The sequence below is a fragment of the Hyla sarda genome, chromosome 8, assembly GCF_029499605.1.
Source record: "Hyla sarda isolate aHylSar1 chromosome 8, aHylSar1.hap1, whole genome shotgun sequence".
NCBI lineage: Eukaryota > Metazoa > Chordata > Amphibia > Anura > Hylidae > Hyla > Hyla sarda.
Genome location: NC_079196.1, coordinates 12,976,650 through 12,988,973, shown reverse-complemented (window position 1 = coordinate 12,988,973; position 12,324 = coordinate 12,976,650). Strand labels below are relative to the sequence as shown.

The 12,324-nt window shown below is 43.5% G+C and overlaps 1 protein-coding gene across 2 annotated transcripts in view; it reads left to right on the top strand.

Moving 5' to 3' along the window:
* The window catches only part of DTX3L (deltex E3 ubiquitin ligase 3L), an 81,908-nt gene extending 78,740 nt beyond the window's left edge, over nt 1–3,168 (top strand). For both annotated transcript variants that reach the window (XM_056535009.1, XM_056535008.1), the window contains one exon: nt 2,923–3,168. In XM_056535009.1, the coding sequence (XP_056390984.1) occupies nt 2,923–2,992 (70 nt within the window). In that variant the 3' untranslated portion in view covers nt 2,993–3,168. The remainder of the gene's footprint in view (nt 1–2,922) is intronic.
* The last annotated feature ends 9,156 nt before the right edge of the window (nt 3,169–12,324 follow it).

Genomic DNA, 12,324 nt, shown 5'->3' with positions numbered 1-12,324 from the left:
TTGCCCATAGCAACCAATCAGATTGCTCCTTTCATTTTCCACAGGCCTCTTTGCCCATAGCAACCAATCAGATTGCTCCTTTCATTTTCCACAGGCCTCTTTAGAGGCCTGTGGAAAATGAAAGAAGCGATCTGATTGGTTGCTATGGGCAACCACACCACTCTTCCTCTGCACAGGTTTTGATAAATCTCCCCCTTTGTCATTATGGGGGATTGAGGGCAGAATCATATGGGAAACTTTATTTTTTGTTGTTGTTTTTTTGTTTTTTTAGCACAAGAAGCAACATAACAAAATGTAAAAAAAAAAAAAAAATGTACAAAATGTAAAAGGGTCTGAAAACTTTTTGAATGTATTGTACATATCGTCCATCCATAGGAGATTCTTCCCCTTGCAGTGTTAGAAATGTCATGTGGTGATGAGAACGGTGCAGTCATGTGCCCAGACCGGTTATATGTCCGAATTCATAACATTTATTAAAGGGGTATTCCGGATAGGGGATAAGATGTCTGATCGCGGGGGGGCCCGCCGCTGGGACCCCCTGCGATCTCCCTGCAGCACCCGCATCCTATGCGGGAGCCGCGTCTCCAGTTTCGGAAACCTCCGGGACTGGGGACGTGACGTCACGCCACGCCCCCTCCATTCATGTCTATGGGAGGGGGCGTGACGGCAGTCACGCCCCCTCCCATAGACATGAATGGAAGGGGCGTGGCGTGATGTCACGTCCCCAGTCCCGGAAACCCGGAGGTTTTCGAAACTGGAGACGTGGCTCCCGCACTGCGGGTGCTACAGGGAGATCGTGGGGGGTCCCAACGGCGACCCCCCCCCCCCCCCCGCGATCAGACATCTTGTTTTTGTCCAGAATACCCCTTTAAAGTATAAGCGACATTTTCTGAACCTTAAAGGGGTTATCCAGGAAAAAACTTTTTATATATATATATATATAATTATATAATATTGGCTCCAGAAAGTTAAACAGATTTGTAAATTACTTCTATTAAAAAATCTTAATCCTTTCAGTACTTATTAGCTTCTGAAGTTAAGGTTGTTCTTTTCTGTCTAAGTGCTCTTTACAAATCTGTTTAACTTTCTGGAGCCAGTTGATATATAAAAAAAAAAGTTTTTTCCTGGATAACCCCTTTAATGTCGTCTGTCACAGGGGCGGTCAGAGATAGATGACGAATTACAGAAGCAGAAAGGTCACATGCTCCATCGTATTGCCCCCATATGCACTTGATCCTCTCCAGCTATAAATTTGGGAGAGGACAATATTTCCTCCTAGGACTGTGGTCAGGACTGTCCACGTTTTGTGAAGCTTTTTATTGGACAGTAGATGTCACATGATCCTGAGGCTCAGATCTCCCGTTCTGAGGTAAACTCATTGGGGGAGATTTATTATCAAAGTTGTCTATGTTCCGCATCAATATAGACCAAACTACAGAGGGTTAATCCGGTCTATTGTGCGCCTAATTTATCAAAAGGTGCACGGCTCTGGATAAATTCTGTGCACAGACTTCGGGATCTATGCTTTACACCAGTGGTCTCCAACCTGCGGACCTCCAGATGTTGCAAAACTACAACTCCCAGCATGCCAACGGCTGTCCGGGCATGCTGGGAGTTGTAGTTTTGCAACATCTGGAGGCCCGCAGGTTGGAGACCACTGCTTTAGACTGTATTTAAAGGGGTACTCCCGTGGAAAACTTTTATTTTTTTTTTAAATCAACTGGTGCCAGAAAGTTTAACACTGATCAGTGTTATCGGTCATCTTCTGCTCTGGTCTGCGGGAAGGCAGATCAGAGCAGAAGACCCCCGGAAGGCAGCGGAGCCAGGTGAGGGGACCTCCGGCTGCCGTGCTGGATGATCGGATCGCTGCAGCAGCACTGCGGGCGATCCGATCATCCATTTTAGTGACCGCGATGCTGCAGATGCCGTGATCTGTATTGATCACGGCATCTGAGAGGTTAATGGCGGACATCCGCGGGATCGTGGGTGTCCGCCATCACGGGCCGGTCCCTGGCTGCATCAGCAGCCAATCAGCAGCCGGGACCTGCCACGCATGATCCGGGCATCGCTCCGATGCTCGCGGTTATGCATAGGACGTAAATGTACGTCCTGGTGCGTTAAGTACCACGTCACCAGGACGTACATTTACGGCACTTGTCATTAAGGGGTTAAAGGGGTACTCCCATGAAAAACTATTTTTTTTTTTTTTTAAATCAACTGGTGCCAGAAAGTTAAACAGATTTGTAAATCACTTCTATTAAAAAATCTTAATCCTTCCAGTACTTTTTAGGGGCTGTATACTAAAGAGAAATCCAAAATAGAAATGCATTTCCTCTGATGTCACGGCCACAGTGCTCTCTGCTGACCTCTGCTGTCCATTTTAGGAACTGTCCGGAGAAGCATATGTTTGCAATGAGGATTTTCTCCAGTTCCTAAAATGGACAGCAGAGGTCAGCAGAGAGCACTGTGGTCAGGACATCAGAGGAAATGCATTTCTTTTTTGGATTTCTCTTTAGTATACAGCCCCTAAAAAGTACTGGAAGGATTAAGATTTTTTAATAGAAGTGATTTACAAATCTGTTTAAACTTTCTGGCACCAGTTGATTTAAAAAAAAAAAAAAAAAAAAAAAAAAAAAAAAAGTTTTCCACGGGAGTACCCCTTTAAACCTGCTCCAGCATGGTCTGACATTGCGGCGTACTTTCAGCCGATGCGACTTGTCGCTGAAAAGTCGCTTTTGATAAATTCAGCACCAATGCATTTTTTTCTGTCTAAAATAGACTAGAATGCATCGTGTTCTAAAAATCCTCTAAAGCAAAAAGTCGCACATATTTAGACTGCGACTTTCTGTGCGACAAATTTAGACAGGAAAAAACAGTCTAAATCCTTTGATAAATCTCCCCCATTGTGTCTTTTTCTTGCAGGTTTGGGTATCCGGATCCTAATTATCTGAAGAGAGTCCGTGAGGAGCTGAAAGCCAAAGGAATCGAGTGAAGGGATTTAGAAATCTATAAGAAATCGCTGCTGATAATTTAGTTCATATATATATATTAAAAATCCAAAAATAAGCAGCACATCAAGAAAGATCAAGGTCTGTAGGCAGGGTGCACGCATGCTGGAGCCACGGTCCTCTGGTTCCTTAGTAATAGTAGTAGTAGTAATATGCAGCACACCGAAAACTGATGCAAAGTGCTTTATTCCATGTAGTACAAAAGCGACGTTTCGCCGGCTTCACGCCAGCATCCTAGAGAATGCTGGCGTGAGGCCGGCGAAACGTCGCTTTTGTACTACATGGAATAAAGCACTTTGCATCAGTTTTCGGTGTGCTGCATATTACTACTATATATATATATATATATATATATATATATATATATATATATAGTGTTTATTGGACCTTTTATAGGGCCTCTCGCTCACCTACTAGCAGGGTTCTGGATTTTGTTGATTTTCTGAGATTTTCTGATAACTAATAATAAATAATAAAGTTTCTCACCAGCCCAGACCTGTGAGATCTCAGTGGGGACATTGATCAATATTGGTGTAAGGTAGTAAAGATTTTACCCCTGTTTGCTTGGTGTATTGTTTGCACAGTTGCTCAAAATTTACCAAAAAGGTGCAAAGGACTTTTGCACAATTGTAGAAATCAGTGAGCGTCAGAGATAGGGTTAACCCCTTAAGGACGCAGCCCATTTGGGCCTTAAGGACGCAGAACATTTTATTTTTACGTTTTGTTTTTTTCCTCCTCGCCTTCTAAAAATCATAACTCTTTTATATTTTTATCCACAGACTAGTATGAGGGCTTGTTTTTTGCGCGACCAGTTTTCCGTTGTAATGACATCACTCACTTTACCATGAAATGTATGGCGCAACCAAAAAAATACTATTTGTGTGGGAAAATGAAAAAGAAAACTGCAATTTTGCTAATTTTGGAAGGTTTTGTTTTCATGCCGTACAATTTACGTGTTCTTTATTCTTTGGGTCAATACGATTAAAATGATACCCATTATAACATACTTTTACTTTTCTATTACTGTTGCGCTTTAAAAAAGAATCGCAAACTTTTTTACCAAATTATTATGTTTAAAATCCCCCCTATTTTGAAGACCTATAACTTTTTCATTTTTCCGTATAAGCGGCGGTATGGGGGCTCATTTTTTGCACCGTGATCTGTACTTTTTATTGATACCATAATTGCTTATATAGAACTTTGAATCCATTTTTTATAAATTTTTTGGGGAATAAAATGTTATAAAAAAGCATCTATTTGTACTGATTGCTTTGACATGATGTCCTTCCTGTCTGTTGCGCGAGTAACGGACTCCCTAGTGCTGACCGCACTTTCTGCCATGCACGGTCTTTATGACTTATTCTGTTTTTATCTAGCATTGAGACCATGCTTAACACCTTGTGCCTCTGCCACTGTCGTGCCTTGTTATTGTTTTTTTTTGTTTATTGAAAATTACTGAAAATTAATTAAAAAAAATTTTGAATAAGAAAAATCATCTATTTGACTTTTTTTTTTTTTTTTTACGTTCACGCCGTTCACCGTACCGTATCATTAACATTTTATTTTAATAGTTCAGATATTTATGCACGCGGCGATACCAAATATGTATATAAAATATTTTTTTAACACTTTTTGGGGGTGAAATGGGGAAAACGGGATAATTTACGGTTTTATTGGGGGAGGGGTTTTTTCACATTTTTATTTTTTTTAATTTAATTTTTTTACTTTTTTTACTTTTATTTTTACACTTTAATAGTCCCCATAGGGGACTATTTATAGCAATCACTCGATTGCTAATCCTGTTCAGTGCTATGTATAGGACATCGCACTGATCAGTGTTATCGATCATCTTCTGCTCTGGTCTGCGGGAAGGCAGATCAGAGCAGAAGACCCCCGGAAGGCAGCGGAGCCAGGTGAGGGGACCTCCGGCTGCCGTGCTGGATGATCGGATCGCTGCAGCAGCACTGCGGGCGATCCGATCATCCATTTTAGTGATCGCGATACTGCAGATGCCGTGATCTGTATTGATCACGGCATCTGAGAGGTTAATGGCGGACATCCGCGGGATCGCGGGTGTCCGCCATCACGGGCGGGTCCCTGGCTGCGATCAGCAGCCGGGACCTGCCACGCATGATCCGGGCATCGCTCCGATGCTCGCGGTTATGCTTAGGACGTAAATGTACGTCCTGGTACCACGTCACCAGGACGTACATTTACGGCGCTTGTAGTTAAAGGGGTACTCCCATGGAAAACTTTTTTTTTTTTTTTAAATCAACTGGTGCCAGAAAGTTAAACAGATTTGTAAATCACTTCTATTAAAAAATCTTAATCCTTCCAGTACTTTTTAGGGGCTGTATACTAAAGAGAAATACAAAAAAGAAATGCATTTCCTCTGATGTCATGACCACAGTGCTCTCTGCTGACCTCTGCTGTCCATTTTAGGAACTGTCCAGAGCAGGAGAAAATCCCCATAACAAACATATGCTGCTCTGGACAGTTCCTAAAATGGACAGCAGAGGTCAGCAGAGAGCACTGTGGTCATGACATCAGAGGAAATGCATTTATTTTTTGTATTTCTCTTTAGTATACAGCCCCTAAAAGGTACTGGAAGGATTAAGATTTTTTTATAGAAGTGATTTACAAATCTGTTTAACTTTCTGGCACCAGTTGATTTAAAAAAAAAAGTTTTCCACGGGAGTACCCCTTTAAGCTTTGTGTTCTGGCATCTGATACAATTGTACGTGTCCTATTAGGTTGCGTAGGTTTGCGGCCCAAAAAAAACAAACACTCCTAAACTTAATTTGCGCAAATAATAAATACAGCTCCACTGAAAAAAGTGTACGGTGCACCAAACAGTAGACGACTTTAGAAAGATGCTCTACCGAAAATTGTGCAAAAGATTTAACTGCGCAAAATTTCCATTCTCCTTATTTCCTACAAGCTCCTAATGTATCCAATCTATATTGCGCTGACTGCGTGGTCCAGTGTTTCCCAACCAGGGTGCCTCCAGCTGTTGCAAAACTACAACTCCCAGCATGCCTCTGGCTGTCCGGGCATGCTGGGAGTTGTAGTTTTGCAACATCTGGAGGTCCACAGGTTGAAGACCACTGGTCTAGAGTCTTACCTGTGTCCATCGTCTTACCTGTGACCATTAGTAAAGATACAGCGCAGTTAAATCCAGTGACTCTTCTTGGAGTCGCTCTTCTCCAAACCGCCATGATTCCTGCTTCAAGCTGTGACTCTTTTATGCAGAATGTGCCAGAAAAACACCTTAGGCTCGATTTTTGTAAAAAAAAATTTCCCCAACCCAAATCAAACCTGTATACAATCTTTACATCTACAGTCCCCCAAAAAGATTTTTAAGTACCGTATATACTCGAGTATAAGCCGAGTTTTTCAGCACGATTTTTCGTGCTGAGAACGCCCCCCTCGGCTTATACTCGAGCGAACTCTCCGCCTGTCAATCCCTTCATCAGTGGTCTTCAACCTGCGGACCTCCTGATGTTGCCGAACTACAACTCCCAGCAAGCCCGGACAGCCATCGGCTGTCCGGGCATGCTGGGTGTTGTAGTTTTGAAACCTCTGGAGATCCGCAGGTTGAAGACCACTGCGGCCTTCGTCATCATACAGCCCCCCCGCCTTTTGTTTTGTACTTGGTGGGAAGGAAGGGTGAGCTGGTTCGGGCCATCTATGCTGCAGGGACCGTCCGGTGGGGAGGGTCAGTCATTCAGGGCTGTCCATTTTCACCGGGGGGGGCCTCTTCTCCGCGCTTCAGGCTCGGCCCCGGACTAGTGACGTTGCTTTGACGACGACGCACAGGGACGTTCATTCGCAACGTTCCTGTGCATCGTCTTCAAGGCAACGTCACTAGTCTAGGCCCGAAGCGCGGAGAAGAGGCCCCCCCCCCCCCCCACTGAAAATGGACAGCCCGCAACGACTAACCATCCTCGATGGCTGTCCGGGCATGCTGGGAGTTGTAGTTTTGAAACATCTGGAGGTCCGCAGGTTGCAGACCACTGATGAAGGGATTGACAGGCGGTGATGATGACGGGGGTCTGGATGATTACATGGGGGGATGATGTATTTCCCACCCTAGGCTTATAGTTGAGTCAATAACTTTTCCTGGGTTTTTGGGGTAAAATTAGGGGCCTCGGCTTATATTCGGGTGGGCTTATACTGGAGTATATACGGTAGAGGTAAATGGCAAATCTGTATGACTTTCTATGACCAGGTGATTTGGGAAAAAAAAAAATTCACCCCCCCAGAGTATCTCTTTAACCCCTTAAGGACACCCCATTTTGGCGTTGAGGACCCCATTTTTGTATTTTCGTTTTTTCCTCCTCACCTTCTAAGAGCCCCAACTCTTTTATTTTTTAAACTACAGACCCATATGAGGGCTTGTTTTTTTTGTGCTGACAATTGTTCTTTGCAGCGTCACCTTTCATAAAATCTACCAATGCCGTAAAATCTATGGTACAACCACAAATTTATTATTTATTTTTCCATATACAGGGATGCGTGAGGGCTCATTTTTTTGCATTGTTATCTGTAGTTTTCATCAGGACCACTTTTGCGTATATGTGACTTTCTGAAGACTTTTTATTCTTATTTTTTTCTGAGATGTGATGTGACCTCACATCTGCAATTCTGGACTTTGGTATTTTTTTTTTGATTTACGCCGTTTACTGTGCGGAATTGGTAACAATATTTTATTAGATTTGCTGATTGATTTAACTTTTTTACAGTTTATTTTATTTTATTTTTTTTAAAGGGAAAAGAAGGGAATAACATTTTTTATTGGGGAGGGGCTTATTTACTTTTATAAAAACTTTTTTTTACACTTTTTAGTCCCCAAAGCAGATTATTTTTTGCAATATTTAGATTGCTGCTACTGATCAGTGCTATGCATATGCATTGCACTGATGAGTGTTATCTGCGATCTACTTCTCTTGTCTGCTCGAAGACACAGTATGTATTAACCCCTTAAGGACACATGACATACTGGAACGTCATGTGTCCGCTCCCGATCATAGCGGGTCGGACCCGGCCTCTAACAACAGCCGGGACCCGTGGCTAATAGCGCGCGGCATTGATCGCGGTGCCGCACGTTATTAACCCTTTAGACGCGGCGGCATCCCGAACAGCTTACAGGACAGCGGGAGGGCCCCTACCTGCCTCCTCGCTGTCTGATCGCCGAATGACTGCTCAGTGCCTGAGATCCAGACATGAGCAGTCAAGCGGCAGAATCATCGATCACTGGTTTCCTATGAGAAACCAGTGATCGATGTAAAAGATCAGTGTGTGCAGTGTTATGGGATAACAATGATCAGTATAAGAGATCAGTGTGTGCAGTGTTATAGGTCCCTATGGGATAACAATGATCAGTGTGTGCAGTGTTATAGGTCCCTATGGGATAACAATGATCAGTGTGTGCAGTGTTATAGGTCCCTATGGGATAACAATGATCAGTGTGTGCAGTGTTATAGGTCCCTATGGGATAACAATGATCAGTGTGTGCAGTGTTATAGGTCCCTATGGGATAACAATGATCAGTGTAGGAGATCAGTGTGTGCAGTGTTATAGGTCCCTATGGGATAACAATGATCAGTGTAAGAGATCAGTGTGTGCAGTGTTATAGGTCCCTATGGGATAACAATGATCAGTGTGTGCAGTGTTATAGGTCCATATGGGAGCTATAAAACTGCAAAACAAAAGTGGAAAAAAAAGTGAATAAATATCATTTAACCCCTTCCCTATTAAAAGTTTGAATCACCCCCCTTTTCCCATAAAAAAAAACAGTGTAAATAAAAATAAACATATGTGGTATCACCGTGTGCAGAAATGTCTGAATTATAAAAATATATCGTTAATTAAACCGCTCGGTCAATGGTGTGTGCGCAAAAAAATTCCAAAGTCCAAAATAGTGTATTTTTGGTCACTTTTTATACCATGAAAAAATGAATAAAAAGCGATCAATAAGTCCTATCAATGCAAAAATGTCAGAAGATGAGAATTTTAAATGTATAAATTTTCCTGCATGTAGTTATGATTTTTTCCAGAAGTGCGACAAAATCAAACCTATATAAGTAGGATATCATTTTAACCGTATGGACCAACAGAATAAATAGAAGGGGTAATTTTTACCAGAAAATGTACTACGTAGAAATTGAAGCCCCCAACGTTTTTTTTTTTTCAATTTTGTCGCACAATGATTTTTTTTCCCATTTCACCGTAGATTTTTGGGTAAAATGACTGATGTCATTACAAAGTAGAATTGGTGGCGCAAAAAATAAACCCTCATATGGATTTTTAGGTGCAAAATTGAAAGAATTATGATTTTTTAAAGGCAAGGAGCAAAAAAAGAAAATGCAAAAACGGAGAAAAGGGGGCACGGTCTGTATTATAAATAATATCAGAGAGCAGGGTAAATGTTACAATTGTGAACTGTGATTACAAAACAATTTATCTCGGGAATACTCATTTAATTAAAATACAAACTGTGTCTCTGTAATAATACACACTGTGCCTCTGTAATAATACACACTGTGCCTCTGTAATAATACACACTGTGCCTCTGTAATAATACACACTGTGCCTCTAAATATTACTTACTTTACAGACTGTGCACCCTGATATTATTTATCATACATACTATGTCTCTTATATTAATTATAATATCTGCTGTGCTTCCCTATATCAACTAAAAGACAGACGGTTCCCTCTGTAATGAATTATAATACACCACATCCCTCTTGTATTAATTATAAAATATGTTGTACTCCCCAATAATAACTATATTACAGTCTGTACAATGCAATCAGGGTCAACGACAGAGCTCGAGGTTAATTGTTTATAAACACCATAACCTGCGGTGTCGCTATAATACAGTGTGGTAGCTTGGGGGTGTAGGGTAGGTAGTGTGGAGCTGTGCAGTGATGAAAGGGTGTTGGATGAACCCTTAAAGGGGTAGTCCAGTGGTGAAAAACGTATCCCCTATCCTAAGGATAGGGGATAAGTTTGAGATCGCGGGGGGTCCGACCGCTGGGGCCCGCCGCGATTTCTCTGTACAGGGGCCAGGCTCTCCGGCCAGATAGCGGGTGTCGACCCCCGCACGAAGCGGCGGCCGACACGCCCCCTCAATACATCTCTATGGCAGAGCCGGAGATTGCCGTAGGCAGCGCTCCGGCTCTGCCATAGAGTTGCATTGAGGGGGCGTGTCGACCGCCGCCTCGTGCGGAGGTCGACACGCCCCCTTCCCGCGGGCTGTCGGGGCTCCGTACAGGAGATCGCAGTGGGCCCCAGTGGTCGGACCCCCAGTGATCTGCAACTTATCCCCTATCCTTAGGATAGGGGATAAGTTGTTCACCACTGGATATCTCCTTTAACTGTCGTGACGCCGGGGTGAGGGTTCCTGTCAGTGCTAATACAAAGCATTGTGGTTCAACACGTGACATGAGCACATGACCCGAAAGGTCCTTAACCTTAGCAGAACAATATAATTATTAATCATGTGACCTAAGGTCCTGGAAGCAACATTTACACTATACATTTTATATATTACAAACACATAAAATTTAAGAAGGAAGAGGTGACTAGGGGTTATTCCAACAAGAGCATCCTATCAGTATGGAGGAACTCTGACTTTGGGGATTTTTACCACACAGGACAGTACATGTACACTACCGGGACACCACAACAGTCTGTGCCTGAAATAAAATATAATACATTGAAAATAATTTTGATAGACACTGTGATTGTTGATTGTCCCCTTGTCAATCCCATAGTACCAATGGCATCTGTAGGGGTTAAAGGGGTACTCCCGCATGCTCTGAATATATATGCGCACGGAAGTGTATGGGACTTTGCTACTAACATTGTGTTTGACCGGTGCGCAAGAAAAGTAAGGGGGGGAGGCGAAGATTTGTTCGCTGCGAAAATGTGTAAAGTCCGCAGCGAAGCCATGCTGCGATCCTCAGTGACATTCACGCCTGAAAGGGTTACCGTATTTTACCACCCTATAGGACGCACCGGCATATAAGACGCACCCAATTTTAAAGGTGCAAAATCTAGAAAAAAAAAGATTCTGAACCCAACCGTGATCTTCAACCTGCGGACCTCCAGATGTTGCAAAACTACAACTCCCAGCATGCCCGGACAGCCGTTGGCTGTCCGGGCATGCTGGGAGTTGTAGTTTTGCAACATCTGGAGGTCTGCAGGTTGAAGACCACTGGACTATAGGAGGTAATACTCACGTGTCCCCGCCGCTCCGGACCGTCACCGCTGCCCTGGATGTGGCTCCATCGCTGTCGCCGCGTCCCAGTGGTGTCCCCAACGCTCCAGACGTCTTCTTCCCCGGGATCCTCGCTCTCCGTCGCCATCATCACGTCGCTACGCACGCCGCTCCTATTGGATGACGGGATGGCGTGCGCGACGACGACGAAGGAGAGCGCCGGCCATGCAGGGGATCCCGGCACGGAGCAGACACCGAGGAGGCAGGTAATGTCCCTCCCGGTGTCCTGTAAGGTGTTCGGGACGCCGCGATTTCACTGCGGCGGTCCGGACCAGCCTGACTGAGGTGGGTTAGTGTCACTTTCGCTTCAGACGCGGCGATCTGCTTTGATCGCCATGTCTGAAGGGTTAATACAGGGCATCACCGCGATCGGCGATGTCCTGTATTAGCCGCGGGTCCCGGCCGTTGATGGCCGCAGGGACCGCCGCGATAGGTGTGTATTCGCCATATAAGACGCACCAACTTTTTCCCCCCAGTGTTGGGGAAGAAAAAGTGCATCTTATATGGCGAAAAATACGGTAACTACTTGCCTGAAAAATGCGCAAAGAAGTCCCGCGCAGCTCCACGACCCGCCCCTGGGCGTGGACATCAAGTACACGTGTCGCAGCCGAAGTGGAACTCTGATTCTTTACTGGTGTTCACCAGGGAAATACAGAAGAGAGAAAAAGCTGACAACCCAAATGAATGCACACCTACTGAAAATATGATAAAGACAAATACATTTTATTAAGACACAGACAAAAAGGAGCACAAAAGACCTATTAAAACCACTTAAAAACATACTACAAAATCCAGAGAAACTAGGAATGTAATCCCGCCTCTGACCCCTGACTCGTGCAAAATATGCAAATAAGGTGACAATGGATAATGACACATTATATATATATATATATATATATATATATATATATATATATATATATATATAAATAATCATAATTGCCCGCCAGAGTCCCACAACCAAATAACAATGTAAACAAGATGTATAAAGTGCCTAATGCATGAGGGTGAATCCCAACAATATGT